The sequence below is a fragment of the Eptesicus fuscus genome, chromosome 6, assembly GCF_027574615.1.
Source record: "Eptesicus fuscus isolate TK198812 chromosome 6, DD_ASM_mEF_20220401, whole genome shotgun sequence".
NCBI lineage: Eukaryota > Metazoa > Chordata > Mammalia > Chiroptera > Vespertilionidae > Eptesicus > Eptesicus fuscus.
In genome coordinates this window covers 74,883,582-74,908,941 of record NC_072478.1, presented here as the reverse complement: position 1 = coordinate 74,908,941, position 25,360 = coordinate 74,883,582, and the positions used below count along the sequence as shown (strand labels likewise).

The 25,360-nt window shown below is 52.7% G+C and overlaps 1 protein-coding gene across 2 annotated transcripts in view; it reads right to left on the bottom strand.

Annotated features, from left to right (window-relative positions):
- The window catches only part of JADE2 (jade family PHD finger 2), a 49,393-nt gene extending 33,084 nt beyond the window's left edge, over positions 1-16,309 (bottom strand). Inside the window, exons 1-3 of one of the 2 annotated variants that reach the window (XM_054717840.1) lie at positions 15,929-16,309; positions 6,770-6,827; positions 4,754-4,842 (exon numbers count right to left, since the gene is read on the bottom strand). In XM_054717840.1, coding sequence (XP_054573815.1) covers positions 4,754-4,842; positions 6,770-6,827 — 147 coding nt within the window. In that variant the 5' untranslated portion in view covers positions 15,929-16,309. Of the gene's footprint in view, positions 1-4,753; positions 4,843-6,769; positions 6,828-15,658; positions 15,739-15,928 lie in introns of those variants that run through there. The other variant, XM_054717841.1, reaches the window with a different exon arrangement.
- Between the last annotated feature and the right edge of the window lie 9,051 nt (positions 16,310-25,360).

Genomic DNA, 25,360 nt, shown 5'->3' with positions numbered 1-25,360 from the left:
TCTGGGTAACACCTCTGCTCCTCTAGGAAGGCATCGTATTGATCCTGTGGTTTTGCACCCCAACACAATCTGGCCACCCCCGCCTTCACCCAAAGGTAGAAGGGTCTCATTTTCAAAAGCAATGGGTCAAACCAATGAACTGCCTCCTTTCTCTTCACTTGTTGAATCCTCACCAACACTGGGTCTTGGGGACACCCCAATGGGGTCAGAAGCTGTCCGTAAGGGTCACCTCTTTCTCCTAGGCGCTGTCCCCAGGGGCAAGAGGCTGAGCACTGGCGAAGGGCCTCCGTGGAACTGTAAACAGGCCCCACTCCCTCATGTAGATTTACACCAGGTTGTTGCCAGGCCTACTAAGGAACTGATGGTTGAATCCCTACTCCCACCCACCCTGTTCTGGGACCATCCAGGCTTCTGTCCCAGGGAGGCCAGGGTCCCCTCCCCTCACTCTGGGATCACTCCCACTTCCAGGCTCCACAGGCCCCAGGAAAGGATGGCACAGCTACAGAACAGAACCTCCATGGCAGGGTGCAGGGTAGGGCTCTACTGATGACGACTCTGAGGCTCAGAGAGAAGCACTCATTTGCCCACGGTCACCGAGCTCCTCAGTGGCAAAGCTGGCTGCACCTCTCATAACAGACACTTTCCTGTGTAGCACCTGCATCCTGCTGACAGCCAGAGGACAAGCTCCCTAGGGACAGAGCCTGCATCTTTTGTCCCCCTAGCACCAGGCAGGGTCTATTAGGTACTGGCAGAGTTTAATCAGTGTCCCTGCCCACTGGCTGAGTTCTGGGGACTCTGACTTCCTAAAAACACAGCTTTCGACTTCAAGACAGCCTGACTGGGGGAATCCCCACCAGGTGGCCTGCCCTCCCATCTGCCTCTCTGCCCAGCCTGAGGAAGACACTGCCATGCCGGGACAGAGGGCTTAGCAAAAACCTGCCAGTCCCCTAGCTGCCGCTGTGGGGACGGGGGTGAGCTGGGGGACGGTCCCACCCACTCCCGCTGCCTTTTCTTAGGTCACTGAATTGGGCTCCCGTCCCCTCTTGCCATCTCAGGATCTTCCACGGAGGCCCAAGCCAGGAACTCCTGCCTTAGCATATTAGGGAGAAAGGGCTATGACAGTAGTGTTTAACCCTGGCTTCCAGGGGGCGGGGGCAGGCTTGGAGAAAGTACAGGTACTCTGAGGCCCCACTCCAGACCATTTAAGTCACAGTTCCTGTGGGTGAGGTAGGATAGGCGGTGGTCTCTGATCTCCATCAGGTTCACAGAGATACGACCCACAAAGTGTTAAGCACCAACAATGATGATGCCTTTTGGTAAGACAGGTCAGCCAGAAACTCAAGGCCTGAGCAAGATTTATGCACTAATGCCACCTCCCCAGGACAGGCTAACCCCTCCTCCTCCCTCAGGACTGGCCTGGCTGACGTAGGCCCCAAGCGCTAGACCTCAGCTTTGTTGGGGTACTGCAGGCAGGCAGAGCAGAGGAAGGCAGCGCCCGGAGTCCTTGGGGTCAGGCCCACTTTTCCCTCTACTGCCAAAGCGAATTCTGGGGCCACCCCAGGACCCAGGCCTGCACTCCCCTTTCACTTCGGCTGAGGAAGACCACCCGCTGGTTAAGGGTGGATGAGAATCTGGGCCTCAAGGCCTCGGCTCTGTCCAGGGTCCTGACTCCTGACGGGGAGCACTTTTTCCGCCTGGGGCACCTCACTCTGGTGTAGAGGGCATCCCTTGATTTGCACCCTCAGGGTGCACTGGGAAGGGCCGGCCTTGGCAGGTCATCAGAGCGGCAGCCCCTCGGTTCTCTAAACCCAACCCCAGTCCTTCCCACAGCTGTTGGCTTCTCTATGGGCTAGTGGTGCTGCTGGGGATAAGGGCTCCTGGTCCTCAAAAACCCCACCCCATCACTGTCCGCATTCAGGGATAAGGCGAGGAAGTGAACCACAGAGCCCCCAGCGAGGGGGCTCCTGCACCACACACATCAGTTTGCAAACATTCTGGCTGGGAACTTGGCCAGGCTGGGAGCAGACCCTGTGACCAGCCTGACAACCACCCCATAGGCTTCTTACTCTGGGGGACAGGGCAGACGGGGCTCCCAGACCCCCTCTCATCAGGGGGTCCAAAGCCCTGGGCCCCCAGGCGGGGCAGCCGAGAAGGGCCCTCCTCTCCACACCATTCACAGAAAGAGAAGGCAACAAACCCAGCGAGATTTAGTGCAAATGTTCTGTACCGCCAAATCCTCGCTTTCATCTCCTCCTTCTCAGGAGCCAAATAATGTGGAAGCTTTCATTGACGGTTTCCTTTCTGCCCCAAGATAGCTTGGAATTTATGGTGGCTATGGCTCAGCCTCCTCACTTAGGGGACGAGGGAAGCCTCACAGGCTGCTCTCCAGCCTGCTGCGGGAGGGAAAGCTGTCCTTGGCCAGAGTTCAAGGCGGGAAGACTTCCGCAGCTCTCCTGGAGCCCAGGACTTGAGGTCGGGTGTCTCCCTCAGGCTGCACAGCCCTCTGGGAGGCTCCTGTGCTCGAACCCAGGGCCACGTGTAGCCAGTCCCCATCAGGGCAGGGCACCAACACCCTTACAATGACTTGACTCTATTTTTTTTTGGGGGGGGGGAGGGGAGGAGGTTCAAAGGCTCTGAGCTGGAAAACCCAAGAAGCAGGGGAATTTTCAGCCCCATGCAAATCATTTTCTCCTCGGCCTTCGTGGACACCTGTTTCCTCCCAGCCACCAGCCTCTCCTGGGTGTCGATGGCAGCCCCGGCCCTGGGATCTCTGCCCTGAGAGCCGGCCCTTCCTCCTACAGGTGCTTGGGGGGAGGAGGGAGCAGCCAGCCCTAGGAGCTCCCCTGAACTTCCCCACCTTTCTCCAAAGCCGCAGGCTCCTCTGCTCCAAAAGGGGCTTGACAATTGCTGCCTCCCAGGACCCACAGGACGTGTGAAGGTGGCTAGTGTTTTACTAATTCAATCTCAACAATTGGGGAGCCCCTGCAGGTATCAAGATGGGGGTGGGAAGGGAGAGGGGGGCAGTGGAGTTGAGGAGTGGTCCCAGGGGTTCCAGGGCTCTAGCACTCTGCCTCCTACTTCCCAGTGCACCCACTGAGCAGGGCTAGTCCAGGGGGGCACTAACAGCCTCAAGAACAGAATCTTCCCAAGCAGGCTCGGTCCAGCCCTAACTGCATTCCGGAAGGTCTCCCCTTCCAGCTCCACCCCTCCTCCACAGGGCCAAGGGAGGACAATCGGTTGGGGGTAGGGGTGGGAGGCATCAGGTCTCAAAGGCTCCCCACTCCCCACAAAGGGAGAATGTTAGGGTCAGTCAGCTCCAGGAGGAGGCGTGGAGTCCTTTTTCAAATGCAAGGTTCTGCGGAAGACCCCCCTAGGGGCTGGCTAATGACAGCTGAGCCAAGATGGCTCCAGTGGTGAAGGGGGAGAGGAGGGCTCCAGGCTCAGAACACAGATACTTCCCCCAACCCCAAGTCAAGGGCTCAGCCCCAGAACTCTGGGCCTTCCCACTCTGGGCACTGTTAGGCCCCAAAACTTCAGATCTTGGCTATATAACTGAGGGAACTTCAGTCCTTATCACAGGACTGAGAACTCTGGACTACTTAAAAAATTTTTTTAACTTTAAAAAATTTATTATATATATATATATATATATATATATATATATATATATATATATATATATTTAAATTGATTTCAGAGGAAGGGAGAGGGAGAGAGAAAGACAGAATCATCAATGATGAGAGGCATCACTGATCAGCTGCCTCCTGCATGCCCCCCACTGGAGATCGAGCCTGCAACCCAGGCATGTGCCCTGACCAGAAATTGAACCCCTGACCAGGAATCAAATCATAACCTCCTGCCTGGTTCATGGCTCGACACTTAACACTGAGCCACACTGGCTTGGCTCTGCGCTACTTTTAAGGATTAAAAAACTAAAGTGTCCATCACTCTAAAGTGCCAGCTACTCTGAAGGCTGCAGAGCAATGCCTCTCTCGAGGGCCCTATTCAACCCTTCCACAGACCCTCCAACTTCTCAGAGACTCAGCGCTCTTGCAGCCTCTTCTGTGCCTGGGGCCTCTTCTGCTTTGAAGACATCCCCCCCCCCCCCCCCCCCCACCCCACCCCCACACCATGCTCTTCTCCACAACTCCAGAAGCCAAATACCTCTACCTGCCACAAGAAACATCCCAGGTCAAACAAAGGAAGGCTTAAAATGCAGGCACTGTGAACTGGGCATAATAAGGAGCAGAGGACTTAACTGGATGACTGGGGACCCATCCTCCACCCCTACACCAGCAACCCTGTCACCCTTGCTCAGCCTCCAAAGTGTCCTGAATACCACTGCTTCTTACTCCACTGCCATCCCCAGGCTCTAAGCCGCCATCGATTATCTCCTGGTCAACTGCAAGAGAATCAGAATCCTTCCTGGTCCCGCCTGTGTCCCGGCATGCCCTTCTCCTCACCGCAGCCAGTGGGACCTCTCATTAAAACATCAGACCGCCATTACCTTGCTTATGATCCTGGAAAGGCTGCTTCTCTCACTCAGATCCTCAGATCAACAGAAACATCTTTACAACAACCTACACCCCCTGCCTTCATTCCACTCAGCCACACTGGCCTAGCGTGGCCATGACTGTGCCCTCTGCCAGGACTGCTCTTCTTCCACCCATCTGCAGAGCTCACTCCCCGGCCTCTGCTCCTGTGACCTCCCATCTTCGCTTCGCCTTTCTTTAGCACACTGGCCGCTACTCACCTCTGAGGGCTTCTTTTCGTTCTGCCGGGGCCAGCCCGACTTGGTGCTGCTGGGCAGTTTGGAGCATCTTGAGGCAGATGTAGTGTGGCCTGCGGAGAGAGCACAGCCCATGAGGGGCCCTGGGTGGACAGGAACACCACCCACCCACACCCAAGGATAGAAGGGAAGCTCCAGCCTGAATGTCCAGGAGGTGGACGCCTCTGTGAATACCTGGTAAGACTGTCCCTGCTCTGGGGCTCTCCAATGATGAACGATGACATGAAACCCCCTCTACCCACCAACCCGAAGGGGCTTGGGAAACAAAAGGCAGTGACCAGGACTCAGTATTAGCTTACTATGTGACCCACGACAAGTCCCTTGCACTCTCTTGTCCTCTGCTTCCTCCTTGGTGTGATGCCCTGGGTAGACAAGAGGCGGGGCAGAGCAGCGGGAATAATGCTGCTCTAAAGTAGCCCCACAGACCAGGCTTGAGCCCTGGCTCAGCCACTTACTAGCTTGTCACCCTGGGCAAATAACTAAGTTTCTCTGGGCCTCAGTGTGCTCTTCTATAAAATGGGGGCAAGAGACTAACTGGCTGTCTTCGGAGGGCTGCTGTGAGAATTAGATGACAGCATGCCTGTAGTCTTCTCAATAAGCATTAGCTATCATTATGAGGGTCTCAGGCCGTTGCTGGACTACAGGGCTGTGGCTTCTATCCCCACGGGTCAAAGGAGCTGCAGGGAAAGGACAATGCATCGGCCCGGCCCAACCCCCAGGCAGCTACAGGGCTCACTGCCCAGGAGCCCACCCCTTGCAGGTGCTCCGCCCGCACGGGCTCCTTTGCATGCAATAAAGTTAGAAGTAGAGGATGCGGTCCTCCTTGGCTCTACCGAGCCAGGCCACAGGCAGTGTGGTTGCAGCCACAGAGGGCCAGACGCTGTGATCTCCTGCCACAGGGAGGAAGGGCTGGCCAAGTTAGACACCAGAGCCCAGATGAACCAACAGACCCCCAAAGGACAGTGAATGGGACCTGGAGCGGGGGATGGGACTGGGACCAGACCCACCATGGGATTGCATCTGCCACAGGCTCTTGGAGGAAGGTATGAAACTTTGGGAGCTCTAAGGGGCCCTGGAGATCTCCTTAATCTCAGGGGCTCCCCACCTATGGGAACAAACTGAGGTCTAGAGTTGCAGCCTCCTTGGCAATGCAGCCTCTTTCTCAGCCTGGGCTTCCACCAGTAACACCACTGCGTGGGAGCCCCCTGGCAGTGTCTTTCCGACAGGGCAGAATGCAGCTCCTGACTTCAACCAGCTCATGCAGGCCCAGGCTCCTGGGCAGCTAGGAAGAGCTGCCTTCTACTACTAGAGAAAAGCTCTCACCTTACACACCCTTCCCCAAATTTCAGAAGAGGCTCCCTAAGCCCTGTCTTCTCCTTGACAACATCTCCCCATCCCCAGACATCCAAACGAAACCCCCAGGCCATGTGCTAGTCTACCTCTGAGACTCTATTACTGGGATCCCATGAAGGTCAGACTGCTTCATTCATTTCTTCAGCAAACATTTACTGAGCACCTATCTAGCTGGGGATAAGGCAGTGAGTAAGACATGACCTCTCTTATCAGGGAGCTTGCCAGTGGTCAGGTAATAATACTTATCAGGTAATTATTGCAGTGACAGATTTTCTAGGGGTTGTGTAGAGCCCTCCTATAGTGCCCTGACTCAACAGGAGAGCCACAGGGAGAGGGATGTACTCCTAGTAGCCAGGAGTTACCTATCCAAAGGCCCAGAGGGGAGCAGATCTGTTCCAAACAGAGCAAAGCAGGTGGGGCTGAGACCTGCAGGGTAAAGGGGTGGGGGGTGGGGGTAGAGTGAAGAGGACAGCAAGGCCTTAGTGTGGGGACTTTCTTAGGAGCCGAGGGACCTGCTCTCATTTATGCCTTCCCCAACATTGAGACCATGGGCAGCCGCTCCCCATCTGTGGGCCTGGTAATTATTCACATGCTTTCCCTGGAGGAGCCCCAAAAGGAAGGCCTTACTGTCAGTGGTGTCAGAGTTGTCGCTGCTGATGGAGTATTTTCGCCTCTTCTCTTCCATCTGCAACAAAAGGCAGGCCCCATTATACACACAAGCAACCTGGGAAACCCTCAATCCCCCAGAAAATCACCAGTAGCCTCCCTCCCTCCCTCCCTCCCCACACTCTTCCGGCTACAGCCAGCCAGCCCCACTCGGCCCCACCCACCCTGGGTGGGATGAGGGAGGGGAGAGGAGGGTGCATCTCCACCTCCGGAGCCCAGAGCCTCCGAGGAGCAGGGGTCTAAGATGAGAGGACCTGCCCAGGAAACTCAGGCTCACCAGAAAACCAATCCACTCCCAGGCAGAAGTTGCAACTGGTGCCTCACTGGGTGCGGAGAAGGGAAGGCAGTAGGGCCATCCTACCGGAATTTATAAGGACAAGCCAGCCCTGCCTGCACTGAGGACTCATCCTGAGGGGGTCGGCCAGGAGTGTGGAAATGGGGGTGAGTACAGGGAGGCTCCAAGCTGGGTCCCTGAGACACACCAGGCCCAGGGTCACTGGTCCTGGGCTGGGCTCCCTCCCTCCCCAGCTGTCCTTCTCCAGATAAAAGTACAAACCAACTTTATCTTGACTACAGTACTTAACTTCAAGGTAAGAAGGGCAGCTCTCCCATGCTGCGCTCATTCCTCTACCCACACTATCTCAGCTATCTCCAGTTCCTAAGGACCCGGTGAGCTGTGAGCTATTTGCATCATTTACTGGGGAGGCTCAGTGCCTTGTCCTGCTAGTAACTGTCTGAACCGGGATTTGAATGCCTGTGGGCTGATCCCCGAGCCCACACTGAGCCGCCTTTGTGCCCTCCTCAGCGCCTGCCTGTTGGAAGTGCTTTCCCACCCACTATTTCCTCTAATCCTACAGAGTCCTGGGTGGCAGCGCCTGCTCCTGTCCCCTTGGAGGGGAGCACACCCAGTGGCTTGTTAACCTGCTCTGGGTCTCAGCTAGTTAGTGGCTGAGTGCTAATGTGAGAACAGATCCGGGGCTCCGGGCCCAGAGCACTTTCCACCATGTTCATGTTCCTGTTCCTGTGAGTCTGGAACCTGGGCTGCCTCACTGCCCACAGCAAACAGCAAGGAGCCAGCGTCAGCAGGGAAGAGCCCCACTGCCTAACCCAGCTGCAGGCCAGCCAGGCTCCCGACCGCGCCTGTGATCCTATCTACTACCTGCCACCACCCCAAATCTGCCCTTGCCAGGCCTGGGGTTCCCCTTCTCCTCCTGTGGCCCTGCAGAGACCAGGGAGCATTAGGCAGGGGTGACTACCCAGACTCTGAGCTGACCAGGAGGACCCGCCTGCCTGGAGCTTGACCAGAACCAGGAGCTTCTCTCTACACCCATGGCCCCCAACAGCAGGATCAGGATGACAGGAAGGTTCGTCGGGGCTGCTTATTGTCCAGCTCTGAAGGTGGACAAGTGCCCCGCAGACGGTGTGGAGGTGTGGAGGGACGCCTGCTGGTATGAGGTGCATGGATGACAGGAAGGTGGGAACAACTCACTGCGGCAGGGGAGGGGGACACCATGGGACACAGGGCCCTTACTAAGGCCCCAGAACAGACCTTTGGTACAGGTGGGCAGGACGGCTGCTTCCTTTTTGCAGATGAAGACAAAGCAAAGAGGTTATGGGTTTGCCCTGGATGGCAATGCTTTAACAAGTCTGTCTGATTCAGGAGACCATGCACTTGACCTTTAACGTCCCTGCCTCTGTGCAGCCTAGTGCAAGCCGGCAATAATGCTCTACCACTTACAGCCGCCCATCCTCGCTGTCCTCTGGGGTCTGAGGGTGGCTTTAAACCAGTGGTTCTCAACCTTTCTAATGCCTCGACCCTTTAATACAGTTCCTCATGTTGTGGTGACCCCCAACCATAAAATTATTTTCGTTGCTACTTCATAACTGTAATTTTGCTACTGTTATGACTCGTAGTGTAAATATCTGTGTTTTCCGATGGTCTTAGGCGACCCTGCTAGGGGCTCTCAACCTGTGGGTCGCGAATTGCTGCTGTAGAGCCTAAGACCATCGGAAAACACAGATATTTACATTACGATTCATAACAGTAGCAAAATTACAATTATGAAGTAGCAACGAAAATAATTTTATGGTTGGGGGTCACCACAACATGAGGAACTGTATTAAAGGGTCGCGGGCATTAGAAAGGTTGAGAATCACTGCTTTAAACGAAGCCCTCTAACCTACATCTAGCTAACCCAGCCCTATCACAGGCGGGTAGAAATCAAAGAGAGGTGCTAGAATTCCATCCACCTGTTTCCCCCTGCAATGGGCTGTCCAGGAATTGCATTTCTCTTCATTTCTAGCAAAGAGGTCACTTCCAAGCCAGGCTCTCCCATAGCATAAAAGCCACAGCCCCCACCAGACCAGGGACCAGGGGAAAGACAACTGGGTCTGCGTTTTTACATAAATCTCCTGAACTGAAAATGTTGGCAGCTGATTCAGGATTTTAAAAACACTTTCAGGAGGCCAAACTAAATACATCTGCGGGCCAGAATCAGCTGGTGAGAAGAAATGAGAGCAGCATAAAGCCCTTGGCACAGTGGCTGGCTCTCCACATAGATGTTAGTTAATACCATGCAGGCTTGGGCCAGGTGAGAGACCTCCTGCCAGTGCCCACCTGAGGGGTCCTCAGAGGGAGCGGTGTCCCTATACAATAAAGGAAGGTCCTCTATGACAGGACCCAACGGCGACACCCTTCTCAGAATGCCGTTCCCTGCTGCCCAGGACCTGCCAGTATGCAGCCCAGCACCCCACCCTCACCCAGGTCCCTGTCCAACCTGCCCTCTGTGGAGCATCCCGAACCCTCCTGGGCAGGGTGTTATTAACGGTGCAGGTTTTGTGGTGGTTTAATTGAAATAATAACTAGGCTTCAGAGGACAGTCACTGTTTGTAAGTGAAGCTGCCTTCCTTTGAACCATGTCTGTTGCAAAGGCCTCCCTGCCTCAGGTGAGCCTCCACTGTCAGTGGCTAATGAAGCCCCAGTGAGGCCTGGGCTGGGCTGTGGGACAGCCCTTTGACCCTGGAACCCCCCTCTCCACCCCAGCAAGGGGTACAGGGAAGACTCCTTCACCAAGTTGAAGTCTAAGATTGCAAATACATGTGGGGCTTGGGGGAGCTGAGATTTGATCTTGGCCTCTGGGTTTTCCCTCTCCACTGGCCCCTCCAATGTCTCCCAAAGCAAGGTCTGCTCTGGGAGAATACCTCAGTGTCACAAGGCACTTTCTTTTGGAGACAGAAAGTGTCCCTGAAACCCCACCTACAAAGGAGACGAGGAATAGAAGGGTCACTTTTCCTTCCATTTGCACCTCCCACACTGCCCCCAGCATGGAGACACAGAGAGGAAGCTCTTTGGGAGTGTGGGTGTCATAGGGTCGCCTCAGTGAAGCAGCAGCCCACGGCCTCTCGGCAAGTGGGCTCTCCCTCCAGAACACACCATGAATCCCCCACCTTCCCCCATTTATACTGCTACCAACGGGTCCAAGCCATTTCCTCTCTTGCCTGGACTATTGCTCCCTCATAATCCAGTAGCCAGAATGATCTTTAAAAAGTATAAATCAGGCCCTGGCAGTGTGGCTCAGTTGGTTGGTGGGCATCATCCTGTGCACCGAAAGGCTGCCGGTTCGATTGCCAGTCAGGGCACATGCCCAGGTTGCTGGTTTGATTACCAGTTAGGGTGCATACAGCAGGCAACCTGATCGAGGTTTCTCTCTCTCTCTCTTCTCTCTCTCTCTCTCTCTCTCTCTCCTCCCATTCCCCTAAAATCAATAAAAACATATTTAAAAAAAAATAAATGATAACATATAAATTTTAAATGTCCCTACTTAAAACCTTTCAAAGGCTTCCTACTGATCAAAGGATAAAACTCAAGCTCCTAGCCACAAGACCCCACATAATGTGCCTAACTCAACAAGTTCGTATCGACCCCTAGCCCTGTCCAGCTACACCTGCCTCCTTTCATTTCCTGAAGCAAGCCTGACAGTCCATGCTTTGAGACCTGTACACAGCCTGTACCCTCTGCCTTGTAATGGTCTATGCAGCCTAAGCATGTCTGACTTTTCATTTTTCAAGTTTCAGCTTAAATGTCACATATGCAGGGTGCCTTATCTAAAGAAAGCTTCCCATCCTATTATTCAGTGTCTTCAGAGCATCCATCATAATTTGTGTTTGCCAATCTACTTGTCGAACACCCTTCTCCTCCAGAATATATGTTCCATGAAAGTAAGCCTGCTGGGCCCCAATGCCCTCCTTGCATAGCATTCAGCACAGAATAGGGACTCGATACGTGCAGAGTGCTGAGTGTATTCTTGTCCCCTCCTTCTAGAAGTGTGGGGACCATACGGCCCAGCTGGCCTGCCTGTAGCTTGCAGGAACAAACACCCCAGCCCAAAGATTAGTCCTGTTTTCACAGCCCTCTTCCCCATCTTAACCTCACACATTTTCCAGGACTCTTTACTTGGTTGGGCTCCTGGCTAATGATCAATGTCAACTTAGTAATAGGGCAGCAATTTGGTGGCAGATGTTTTCTTGGCAGCACTAGTCACTGGTCTTAGTGGGGGCCTTGGGTCTGGACTTGAAACATCAATGCCCAGTGCCAGCCCCCTTTAAAGATTTCTCTGCAAATAAACTCAAATAAACACCCTGGGCTTCCATTAACGCCCTTCCAGCTGACCCTGGAACAGTGGGCCTTTCAGGCCTGCTACTGCAGCCGCTCCCTGGGCAGTTAAAACACCCCAACCTGGCCTCCCGCCTCTCCTCTCTGGGGGCCACCAGGCCTGCCCTGACAGCCACCACACACAGCAGGATTTCGTCTTCCTCCTTAAAAAAGGGGAGTGGGGGAGGTTTTCAAGCAGGCAATTTACCATTCCAGACACAATCTTTCAAAGAGAAACAAAAACTCTCCCTGTCTGAGGCAGACCACTAAGGCGTGTGTGTAATAAGATGCTAATACAATTTAATGATATTTCGGCTGGAAAACCTGTCCTCAGAGCCTCCTTGTGTCGGGAAGGCCAGACATTCAGAAAACAAGAACTGCATACTCTTAAATGGCTTTAAACGGGGGTCAGAGCCCCACTCTTTCCTATCTCTCATTAACTTTAATGCCTTCTCAGGGACAGTAATTGCTATTACAAAAATGATTTTGTGCGCACAGATCCTCAAACTTGCTTCTCCAAGCACAGGGAAGCCTGAACTCTCCTTCGACACCCATCAGTGCCCACCTGCAATTCCGAGTGTCCCAGAGCGCACCCAGCTCCCCTAGAACATGCTGCCCACACCCACCCTCCAGACCCAGTTCTGGGCACATACCAAGGGGATCCTGGGAGAATGAAAGGGGCTTTGTCTATTTGTCCTTCAGCACCTCTCACCCTACTCTCCACCTCAGAGAGGGCAAAGCTCAGTCCACTTGCTCCCACAGATGGTTGCCCATTGGCAACTGCAGGGTCCTTCTGATCCCTTCTTCAGAGAAGGGAGTTGGCTCTTCAGCCTACCCTAAAGGGGAGAGATCAAAGGTCAAAGCTGCATTTGGACCCTGTCCAGGTCATTAATAATAATAGTAAGAGTGACTAATACTAATCAAGTGCTTACCACATGCCTGGCTTTGGGTTTAGTCTTCTTTATGCAATATTGCTTAATCCACGTACCCACCATGACATAGGTACTATTATTAACCCTATTTGTAGATGAAGAAACTGAGTCACAGAAAGTCTCTGATTCCAGATGGTGTACCCCATCCCACTGGGCTACAGTACACAGGCCCACAACTCCTGAGTGTGGCTGGGGTACTCCAGATTCCTGTGGGCACCTTCCTGGGCCCTAAGCTTTGAGCCACATGGTCCTAGGAGGGCAGAGAAAGCCAGGGGTACTCCTCTCCTCACAACTCCGACCTGGCCTTCCCTTAGAGAACCTAGAGGAGAATTTTGAGGCCCACAGAGAGCCCGCTGGATGAACTATGAAGAATTTGGACTGGAAGCCTCTGACCTGAGTCTTGGGTATAAGACAACTATCTCCCTGTGAACAGGTACACCAGTTAACCAGGACACCCTGCCCCCAACTTCAAGGACATGGAAGTCAATGTCAAATGCCTAACCTTGACTCTGGGGTGCACCTGGGGCTGGGGACCAGCAGTCCCACTTCACCTGTCAATGAAAGCTAAGTGGAGACTTATGAGAGCATCTTAGGTTAGTATTACTGGCTGTTTAGCCAGGCAACTTAGGGAAGGGAAAAGCATGTTGGATGGGAAATATTTGCTGCATCTCAAGCCCAAACAACTTTATCCTTAAACACTTCATCTCCCAAAAGTGCTGGGGAGACCCCTGGCCAAAGAGTTTCAAGTCCAACATTCACTGCAAGTCCTGCTGCCTGGGGCAAAGACTTCCCTCTGTGAGGCATTTGCTGTGGAACCAAATGCTTTTCCACTCTAAACAACAGCCAACAGCACTTGGGACAACTGAGAGGGCTCCAGATCAAACAAACATCCTTTTTTTCTACCATGCAAACTTTCTCAATAAATTATTCGCCCACTTCGGATCAAAGCCTGTTTTTGCAGCCTGTGACCTAAAAAGCAAATAGCAACTCTTAAACATGAAAGCCCTCCTCCCAGCCCGGGTCGGCTTTATTACTCATTCCTTCCCCTGACAGTTATTCTGTTGTTATTTTCCTCCCCTGCTTGTTAGATGGCTCTGCCAGTTCCAACCTGCCCCAGGAAGATGGGACAGAAGGGATGGTACTTCACTTGGGGTCCTAAGGTGAGCAAGGAAGTCAGGGTAGGGGAGAAGCCAGCACCCTGGGAACCCAGGAAACAGGGCCAGGCCTGGTTGGCAGTTCCCTGGCCGGTCCTTTTGCCAAATGTCCTACTGGGAATTTTACCAGTGAAGGGAGTTAATGCCACCCTGGGAGGAGGGGGCAGGTGGCCCTACCACCACCAGGGCCCCGGAATCAGTTTGCAAATAGAACCGTTAAAGGGACCTCCTGACAGCTTGCCTGGGCTCAAAGCTCAGGGCTCCTCCCCTATCAATAAAGGTGAGATGGCAAGTCAGGCTGGCCCACTCAGCCCCTCCCCATCCCTTTGGCAATGCTGAGTGCAAACCTGATGCCCCTTGATGATCCCCTGCAAACTCAGCCTGTGAGTGAAACTTTGTCTCAGAATCCTGCAGACGAGCAGGGGGAGGGGGGACGGGGGTGCTAAGTGCAGGGGCAAGGTTTGGAAATCTGCAGAGACCAGAGCGACCGGCTGCAGTGTGCCCTTGGCACTGGGCAAAGGGAAACATGGCTCTTCCCGCTCCCACCAGCCCTGGGCAAGAAACTTGCGGCGAAGACAGTAAGAAAAATATAAAAAGTCAAGTGCCCTGGCGGGTGGCAGAGTCTTAGGAGGTTGGGGGTGGGGGTGGGGGTAGGGATGGCACGCGCCTCCAGTCTGCCCCTGGAGGCAGTCCGCGGGACCGCAGGCTGGAGGCGCGCCGGCGTGATTCCGACCGCGGGAGCCGGGAGGAGGAGCCGGAGGTGGCTGCGGGGGGCTCTGGCCCAGGCAAAGGAAGGGCAAGAGGCGGTTCAGGCCGGGGGTGGCGACGGGAGATGGACTGGACGCCCGGGCTGGGGGGAGGGATTGGGTGAAGCGGTTAAGGGCCCCGCGCCCCTTGTGGAGCGAGCAGTTGTGGGGAAGTGTGTGTGTGGCGGGAGAGGGGGTCTTAGGCCTCTGGATGGTACAGTGAAGCCTTCCTGTTTTGCTGACATCCCCATCTGACTAATCGCGAAGCTGACCCCCGTCTCATCCCTTGGCCTGGAGAAGAGGGTGTCTCAGGGCCCAGGGATAGGCGGGAAGGGACCGGAGGGAGCCACAAGTCTGCACACAGGCGGGGAAGAGGCGGGAGGGAGCCGCTCCGCAGGCGCAGGCGAGTGGGTGGGAAGGAGGGAGGGAGAGAGGGAGGAAGAGAGGAAGGAGGTGAGGCCGGGAAGATGCCACTGCCTGGGGGGCGGGGCCGGGCCGGGGAACGGGGAGAGGGACTGCAGCGGGGCTCGGTGGGGGCGGGGGCTGCAGTGTCACTCATTTGGGGGTCGGGTATGTGAGTCCAGGCTGGGGCTGCCGCTAGCCTACGTCTTCCCGGTGCCACCCAGGACGCAGGGGCGGAGGCGGAGGGCCGGGGACTGCAGAACCTACCCCAGAGCGGGACGCGAACCCGCTGAGTTGGGAGAAGGTAAACAAGGGCCACGCCCCCTGCCGTCGCCCCGCGGGCGCGCACCCGCGGCTCCGGCCGCCGCGGGTACATTTCCACTCTCTCAGCGCTTCTCCCCCGCCGGACTCCCGCGCAGCCCTGGAGGGGGGAGCTGCCCCCGACCCAGCCTGCTCCCCCCGTGCCGGGCCTGCGCACCCTCTACACTCACCTGGAAAGGGCGTCCCCCACCCCTCCAAATAACTGTGTTTAATTTGTGCAGAGCCTCAGCGCCCGGGAGCTGAGCACGCTGCCCCCGCGTGCAGCGCCCGCGTGCACCTAGCCCGGAGAGGGGGCGACAGGGCGGAGGCAGTGACCCCCGGAAGGTGTCTGGGACCCGGCCGGCTGCACGTGAGCCCAGCGCGGGGTCATGTGCACCGGCTCAACCCGGTTCGTCGCCCGGACGTGCTGCGTACCAACAAAATGAAACTCGGGGCGACAGGAGGGCAGTTAACTCTGGGTCCTCCGCACCCTCGTCCCCGGCCGCTCGATCTCCCCTTGGCGCAGGTCTCCCGCTGCAGCCCCTCCGCCCAGCTCGAGCCACGGGGCAAGTTGCAGCCCCTGTGCGCCCCCGCCCGCCCGCGCCCCCTAGCCTGCCCGGGGGCTCTTTGCCGCAGTCATTAATAAAGAAGGTCGCCAAACTCACCCTTCCAAAAGTTGTTGTAGCGTGCGCCCCTCTCAGCCTCCCCGCAATGTACTCTTTAAAACACGACTGACCAACATGCGCAATCTCTCTTCCCTGTGCTGTGCATCCCCCCTCCCCCCGCGCGCTGGCTTCCTAGAACAGGCAGCCAGCAGGAGAGAGAGGGAGCGAGCGAGCTAGAGACAGAGCGAGGAGCGCTGGCAGATCTGTTGCAAAAACACAAAATAACGCTGTGGAGATGCGCAGGGCCCATAGCTGGGGGCTGGATCTTACCTTGCTCCGTGGTGCCCTTCCGAGGGGCGCTGCCCTCGGCTACGCGCCGCGGCGGGGACCGGCGCGGGAAGGATGCTCCCGAAATCCGGAGCTCCTGGGGCCGGCGCGGGCGGGCGGGGGGCGCGCATCCATCCGGGGTCGCGGCGAGGGAGGCGACGGGGCCCGCGGCGTCCCCAGCCCCGCGCCTCCGCCAGGGACGGTTCAGCCCGAGGGACCCGAGCCCTTGCCTTCTAGCAGTGGGCGCAAAGTAACTCCATGGACACTACTCACCCCCACCAAAAAATAGCTTCCAACTGCGATGGCCGCGGTCGGGACCATTCACCAACCCCCCTGTGTATGTTTCTGTTTCTTTTTAAACCAAGACTTCCTTGTGATCTCTTTAGAAAAAAAAAAAATGTGTTGGGGTGGGGGTGGGGTGGTTGGGGGCGGGCGGGAGGAGCAAGGGAGGGGGAGTAGCCACTTTTTTCTTATTCAGTCCGAGCTCCACTCCTGACAACCCCCCTCCGTAGCCCGCCACCCCCCACCCCCCTGCGCCCAGTTGTTTGGCTTAAGAAACGGGTCCAGGTAGCGTTGCAGGCCTCAGGAGGGAGGGTGCCCTGCCGGGCTGCCAGCCTGCCTGCACCTCGAGCCCGGACTCCCCACGGACTCTGGGGCGCCCCCAGCCCGCCCTGTCCCCAGGGCCGGGCCCGAGCGGCGGCTGCGCCCGAGCAAGTCCCATCAGGTCTGCTCACACTTCACACACTCACCCACATACCCCGCCCCTCCACTCTCTCACTCACACTTTCTGCTCACACCCCGCCCCCTTCTCGCCCCAGACCCGGGCGGTGCCCCCCGCAACCTTAAAAAAAAAAAAAAAAAAGGCAAGCTTATACTTAAAAAAATCTTTTGGCGCCATATTAATGACGTACTTAAAATTTGCCATTTCTCCCTGCGTCAAAAAGACGTTTCTTTGCAAATAGCCTGAAGGCGACACTCGCGGAGGGAACGAGGTTTGCACTGAGCACCCCGCCCCCCGGGGCTCCAGCGCTGGAAGACCCTCGCCCTAGGCCCTGCTCCTGAATCGCTGGTTTAAAATGCGAATCGAATAAATCGCGTGGCGTTTTACAGCCTGAAGTGAGCAGAAAGTGCTGGCAGGAGCGGAGGGGAGGGCGCGCGCGAGTCTGGGGGAGGGGGCGCGGCCCTCCTCCCCCACCCCCAGCAGATGGAAACTACCATCCCGGGCGGGGAAAACTTGAAATTGTGGGCGACCTCTAGAAAGGAGGGGCAGTCCATAGAGGGTCCCTCTCGGGCTCATCGCCCCCTCCTCCCGCCCGGGTGCCTCCTGGCACCCAGCTCTGCCCCGCATTTCCGGGGGGTGGGGAACGTAGTGATGGGTGGGTGGCTGGCTGCAGGTCCTGGCCCTAGAGGAGTTTGCCCCGGGGTATCCCCTTCCCCTTGCTTGTCCTTCCCACTCCCCATAAAGGGTTAAAAACCGAGGGGCAACTTCCAAGGGTTGGCACTTGGCGAGGAAGCGGGGCGCCCCTCTTCCCACCCTTCGCCTCCTCGCCCCTCCTCCTCCGGCTCCACTTCCCGACTTGACCTTGTGGTGCACAAACAGTGCGCTCGGATCCTCGCAGTTTCTGGAAGAAGAGCTTGTGCTCGCCAAGCAGGCGGGCTGTGAGGCGGCTTGCGAGCGGTGGCGGGGCCTTGGGTCGGTTCCCAGAGCCGCGGGCCACACCCACTCAACCCATAGTGCCCGCCGCGCTCACCTTCTCTCGAGGAAGGAGCCGGGCTGGCCTCCTGGATGGGGAGGAGTGAGAGGCAAGCTGCAGCCTTCTCCCGATGCTCCCAGCTGGGGAGGAGGTGGTCTGGTCTCGGGCGGGATTTGGGGAGGGAGACCTGGGAGCCTGGCCCAACATCCCCAAAGCATCATGGCCAACTTTTTCTTCACCCTACCTTTTGGGCGCCCCTCAAAGATGATCCAATAATTTTTTCAGCTCACCTTTGGCTTTGAAGGCACATGGATGAGTAATGAACTGGGTCAGGAACCACCTTCCCTCTCCAAGACTGAAGATTGTTTATTCTTTTTTTCCCCTCTGCCCCCTACCAGGGGGAGATAAATATTCAATTTACATAAGGTGACATTTAAGTCACAATTAAAAAGATTACCCAATGGAATGTTGTGAACACATTTCTTATAGGAGAAATAAATCTAATAATAAACTCATAACAGCACAAATCTTCTGACAGGATTGATTGTCTACACAACAAAGAGGGAGATGATGGATGCTGAAATAAGCACTTTTGCAACAAGAAAGAAACAGGAGCTCAAGGGACTCGGTTCAATATTTCTCTTCCTTGGCCTTCATTCACAAAGTCTGGGAGGGCTTGTCTGGCAAGATTGACAGGCTGGGTATCACCTCCCACTTAGACCTGGCTTTAGCTCTCAGTGGTCAGTTAGTAGGATATGCCAAAGCCCAAGTCAGTGCCTGCCGACAGTGGCAGGCTGTGGGCATGTAACAAAATGGTTAAATACTTGGGTTCTAATCCTGACCCTTCAGTTCAGAAGCTGCTTGATGTGGGCAAGTGAATTCATCTCTCTGGTTCTCTTTTTCCTCTTCTGTGGAATGGAGTGCTGGCAGGGTTCCTAAGGCCATGTGTACATATACACACACATGTATACATGCACATATATGTATATATGTACATATACATGCTATGTGTGTAAAGCAGGGCCTGGCTCAGAGTGCACAAGTGCACATTAGAACTTCCCCTGGTGCCTACCTTTTGGAAGGGTGAATGTGCCCTCTAAAAGCTCTTAATGCTAAAAAACTGGGGACAGTGATTTGTGTCTTACCCTCTATGAGGACATATACAAGATCTCCCAGTGTGGGCAAAAGGGAAAGCCAGAAGAAACTGTGACAGAGGGTGGGCTTTGTGACCAAGGTCCAGATGTCAGTCTCAGCCACACATCTGAGGTGGGAGTGACGGCACCGATTTACCGTGGCGCCGTCCAAGGGGGCTGCTCTGGTTAGGTCTAGTTGCAGAGGGTTTACATGCAGGAGAGGACCGGACATCCCCTTAGCCATCAGGATCCCCCGAATCTTGGCAAGCAGTTAAAAAATGACCTAGAGAGCCCTAGCTGGTTTGGCTCAGTGGATAGAGCGTGGGCCTGCGGACTGAAGGGTCCCGGGTTTGATTCTGATCAAGCCCCAGCATTATGGGCCGATCCCCAGTTGGGGGTGTGCGGCGGCAGCCAATCATTGATTCTCTCTCATCATTGATGTTTCTGTTGTTCTCTCCGTCTCCCTTCCTCTCTGAAATCAATACAAAAATATATATTTTTAAAAATGACCTAGAGAGATGGAAGAGGGAGGGAATGACCATTTATACAGTGACCTATCTGTGCTGTACACTGTACATGCCATCCCATTTCATCCTCACAAAAACTCATCTTACCTATTTTGAAAGGTTTAGTAACTTACCAACAATCATGTGGCTAGCAAGTGGTAGCAGAATTGGCACCTAGTCCAGCTGACCTTGAAGCCTATGTGTTTTCCATTTACCACCCTGCCAGAAATAAAAAGTATTAGTATTAATGGTTTGATTGAAGATGGGGGCCTGATTGCTGTATAGTAGGTAAGAAAGAATTTTATATGCAGCACCTTGATTCTGAAGTGACTCCTTGAGTTTGGGTATGACCCACGTCCCCTAAAAGGTCCTTGGAAGATACTGCTTGTTTAGGACTGGAAGCTCCATCAGAATCCTTGGGTTCCTACAGCTCTCTGCTGTTTAAGGTTAACCTTGGAAATGTTAGCAGAATGATAGCCATAGAGCTAATTATAACTTTTTAATGTTTACTAAAAGTCTCACAAATCATTAACTTTTTACAGAAAAAAAAAGAGAAGAAACAGAGTTCTTAGAGATGTAATCACTCTTTTTTCCCCAACAAATATTTATTGAGTGCTTCCTGTATGCCAGGTACCATTCTAGGTGCTGGGGACACAGCACTACCATGACAGACAAAAATGCCTGCTCTCATGGAACTTTCTAGTGAAAGGAGATACACAATTTGTTTATTTTTAAAAAATATATATATTTTTATTGATTTCAGAGAGGAAGGGAGACTGAGAGAGAGATAGAAACATCAATAACGAGAATCATTGACCAGCTGCCTCCTGCATGCCTCCTACTGGGAATTGAGCCCATAACCGGTGCCCTTGAATGGAATCAAACCCGGAACCCTTCAGTCCTCAGGCCGAAGCTCTATCCACTGAGCAAAACTGATTAGGGTTACACAATTTGTCTAGATAGTAAAAAGACAGCCCTAGCTGGTTTGGCTCAGTGGATAGAGCATCAGCCTGCGGACCAAAGGGTCCCAGGTTCGATTCCAGTCAAGGGCACATACCTGGGTTGTGGGCTCGATCCCCAGTAGGGGGTGTGCAGGAGGCAGCCGATCAATGATTCTCTCTCATCGTTAATGTTTCTATCTTTCTTTCCTCTCCCTTCCTCTCTGAAGTCAATAAAAATATATATTTTTTAAAAAAGAAAAATCAGTGGTCCACAGATAGTACCCTTGAGCACTGCAAGGTTAGGAGGAATCAGCAAGATGTTAAAAAAGAAGTATCCAGACATTTCTCCAAAGAAGAGATACAAATGGCCAATAAGCACACAAAAAGATGCTCAACATTACTAATCACTAGGGAAATGCAAATCAAAACTACAGTGTGATACCTCCTCATACTCAGGATGGCTAAGACAAAAACAAACAAATAAAACAAAACAAAAACACAGAAAACAAGTGTTTATGAGAATGTGGAGAAATTAGAAGAACCCTTGTGTATTACTGGTGGGAATGTAAAATAGTACAGCAATTCCTCAAAAAATTAAAAAATAGAATTACCTATGTTCCAGCAATTCCATTTCTGGATATATTCCCCCCAAAATTGAAAGCAGAGTCTTGAAGATATCTGTACACTCATACTCACAGCATTATTCACAATAGCTAAAATGTGGAAGCAACCCAGGTGTTCATTTGATGGATGAATGGAAATGTGGTATATACATTCAATGGAATATTATTCATCTTTAAAAAGGAAGGAAACTCTGCAGTGTACTACAGCATTAATGAACCTTGAGGTTCTTACACTAAGTGAAATAAGCCAGTCACAAAAACATAAATACTGTGTGATTCCCCTTGTATGAAATATCTAGAGTCGTGACATTCATAGAGACAGAAAGTAGAATGTGGTTGCCAGGGGCTGGAGAGAGGGGGAAATGGGGAATTACTGTTTAATGAGTCCAGTTTCGGTTTTGCAAGATAAAAGCGTTCTGAAGATGAATGGTGGTCATGGTTGCACAATAATGTGAATATATTTAATATCACTTAATGCACACTTAAAAATAGTTACAGTAATACAATTTATGTTATGTCTATTTAACCACAATAACAAAATTGGGGGGGGGGTCGTGGAAGAAGGAGGTGGAGGAGGAGGAGGGGAAGAATCCAGAGAGGTTGGAAGCCAAATGAAGAGAGTTTCAGGAGGAAGAAAAGGCTCTATGTCCAAAGCTGCCAAGGGGTCAGGTGAGATAAGGGCCGACAATTATTGATCATTAGGTTCATCCAGGTTGAAGTTATTGGTGATCTTGACAATGGAGTGACATGAGCAAAAGTTTGATTGAGTGGGTTCAAGAGGAGGTAGGAAAGTTTACAGTTGTTATAGCTTGTTCCAAGAGTCCACCTGAAAATGAGATGTCCTCTGTGTATCTATGTTTATAGAGATGGATAATTATGTATCTGTAGAAATTCAATTCAAACAACTTTTGTTGAGGATCTCCCAGGTTCTAGGCATGGGAATGGATGCTACAGACACTGAGAAAAATAAAACACATTCAGTGCCTTCCAAGATTCCACAAGAATGATATAGCAAACGGTGGGGAAACGTGAGATACACACAAAATGATATATATGGCTAAATATACAGTCAGCCTGGGCATCAATTTTTCCAGCAAAATAGACAATGTGGTTAAAGCTGTGGATTCTGGATTTGGGCAGTCTTGGGTTCGAGTCCTATCTCCACCATTCACCTGCTCTGTGATTTTGCACAAGTCAGTTAATCTCTCTGTTTCTTAGTTTCCTCTGTAAACTAGGGATGCAATAATTTCCAAACTTTAGTGTGCCTGGGATGTTTGTTAAAAACAAACAGACTTCTGGGCCTCATCTCCAAAAGTTCTCAATGGGCAGGTATGAAGCAGGGCCCAGGGATCTACATTTTAAAACAAGCACCTGGTCATGCTTGATGCCCTTGGCCTTGAACCACACTTTGTAAAAGACTAGGAATTTATCCACATGATATGGCATTGGCCTGGCACTCAGTAATTGCTCATTTAACAATAGCTGTTCTTCCACTGGAAGCAAAAATTCTTTCTAATAACTTGCAATTGATGTCCAGAAACAGAAGTCCAGCATACCCTGAACACATTAAATTGAGAAAAGAGCACAAGAATCGTTCAATATTTATTCATGGAATAGTTACTGAGTGCCTACTATGTTCTAGATCAGGCATGTCAAACTTGCAGCCCATGGGCCTCATGTGGCCCACAATGAATATTTTTGTGGCCCAACGGTATGTAAGGAACATTTTAATAAAAATTTCATAACTTAATTTTTACAGTATCCTGTTATACATCATCATTTTAATAACGAACTACAACGTTCGCTAATGACTGATTACTATAATCCTGTTGCATTCATTTCCCTTACATGCCTTACACGCAGGTGCACCATTTCTCTCCACTAATACTAGCAGCAAATATTTTAGCAGCCGATTGCCACGTCATTAGTCTTATACTGACTTGTTTGGTGTGTGCAACAGGAAATATTTTGCTTTTGGAGAACAAGAAAAATAGGTTTATTTGCGTTACACTTATTAATTTGTGCAGTTATTCAATGTCTGTTAAGTTAATGTTCAAGAAAATATATTAATTTTTATTGAAATGTTCTATTATTTTATGTTAACGATTACTCATTTATTTCAGCCCTTTGTATTCAGCATGTCTCTATCGAAATAAACCTACGTTTCTATGAAAATTGAAGCTTTTGTTTTTTTGCAGCCCACATAAACTTAAACCTTGTTTCTTTGGCCCATGTTAGCCTTTGAGTTTGACATGCTTGTTCTAGACAGTATTCAAGGGCTGGGGAGACAGAAAATATCTGACTCAATAATTTGTCTGAGTCGTCAGGTAGGTAGAAGGCCCAAATATAGTTTGCCACATTTTCTAGCAGCCAAGTGAGAAGTCCTATGTTTAATCACTAGCTGCCTGAGGTCATACTTGTCCAATGTTAACATGCACACAGTTACCTGGGACCTTATTCGAGTGCAGATTCTGACTCATTAGGTCTGGAGTCGGGCATGAGAATCTGCATCTCTAATAAGCTCCCAGGTGCTGCTGCTGCTGCTGCTGCTGCTGGTCACAAATCACAGTTGAAATGTCACAGTCTTAGAGTGTTAGGAAAACTGGGTCACTTGCCCTCAACATCGGAGGGCCTGTAGACATCTGGGGAATCCTGAAGGGAAAGCATGAAATCTGGGAAGACTGCACAGATGCAGGTGTGATTGGCTCACACTTTCTTCTGTCTCCTGTTTCTGGAATCCAGTCCTTATCCTCTCACATATGGTCAATGGCATTAGGTGGCCTCCTCTAAGGGAGAGAGACATTCATTCTGTTGGTCATTTGGTAGATTTTTGCTGGCTGCCTATCTATGCCAACCTCTGTGCGAAGCACATACTTTGGCATTCAAGAGAGTACTAATCCAGCAGCTTCCGCCTCCTAGGCTCCAGGCAGGGGCTGCAGCAGGGGTTTGGGATAGAGAAACGCTGCCCAGGCAGTATCTGTGGCCGAAGACACTGCCCTGGCAAGACCCAGCCTTGGCTCTTTCTGTGGTGCACTACAAATGCATGCCTGGGAGCGGCACCCCTCTGCAGTCGTTGCCAACTGGTTTAAGACGGTACGGACCAGCACCAGGAGATGTCTGGATGATGTGCCAGCCAGGCCACCTGTCTCTCCTCAGACTCTCAGCCCCAGCCCAGTGGCCACAGATGGCAGAAGGCAATGCTGGTCCCTGGGGCCTCCAAATGCCTCCCCGGAAACTGGCAGCAGACAGTGACTCCAGCCAAGTCAGAGGCCAGCTTGACCAGAATCTAAGTGTGAGACACCCCACTCGGAGCTGAGGGGCCCAGCCTAATCCAATAACCACCAAGAACCAAAGGCACTGGCTCCAAGTCAAGTTGAACAAACAGTTCAAGCAAAAGCCTTTCACCCTTTCCCAGGGTTTCTGATAAACCAAAGCAAATCCTCCTCCTCACCCCACCCCCCAGTCTAGCAACCTTACAGAGCCCGCTCCCATACATTTACTGAAGGTAACTTGGTTTTATTAAAAACCAGAGGCCCAGTGCACCAATTCGTGCCTCGCAGCCCCACCTGGCACCCCGCCTTGGCCTGGCACCACCCCCTCACCAGCTGCCACCACCGCTGGTTGTGTCTGCAGGGCCATCCCATGGGGCCCGCTCGCACCCATCTTGGCCTAACGCCGCCCGCCCACTCACCTGCTCCACCATCCCACCCTGGTCCCACTCTCGTCGGGGACTATCAGGGCCGGCAGCGCCTCTACGGCCGCCCCGCTGCCAGTGCCACATCACCGACACCTGCCATGTTCCATGCCACCCCTGGTGGTCAGCGCACATCATAGCAAGCGGTCAAACTCGTGGTCTCCCGGTTGAACTCCTGGTCAAATGACCGCCTGAGGGGACAATTTGCATATTAGGCTTTTATTATATAGGATAGCACACATTTAACAAGCACCTTCACAAACAAGGCTCTATCTTAGGGCAGATTTGTCTTCAAGGGACTTAGGCCCATTTAGGAGGATAATTCCTTAAGCATATGCAGGATAGTCAAGGTAAAGCAAGCCATCTTGGGAGCTCGTGGGTGGAATAGTTAGGGAGTTTCTTGAGAAGGCCATCGATGGACCTGCATATACCATAGACGCAGTTGCGGTGAGATGGAGGGTGAGGATGTTCCAGGGAGATGGTGATGTCTGCGAGGGCCGTAGCAGTGCAGTGGGGTACAGAACACAGTGCTAAGAGCTGGTCCTCGGTGTTTCCTGAAGAGGAACTGCCCTTTGTACAGGAATATATACTAGTACGCTGCCTGTGGGTGAAAGTGAGCCCTGCAGTTCCCCAAGTTGAAGGAGGAGATGAGAGCGTGCAGTCTGCTTCCAGGAATCTACGTGGAGGGACCCTCTGATATGGCACGAGAAGGTTTAAGAACGTCAGTACATCACTGTAACAGTGAAAAACTGGAAACAGCTTGAATGTCCATCACTAGAAAACGGGCTAAATAAACCCGTGTAAAAAGAAGACAAAAAGAAGAATTGTTGTGTTGTTTTGTGTG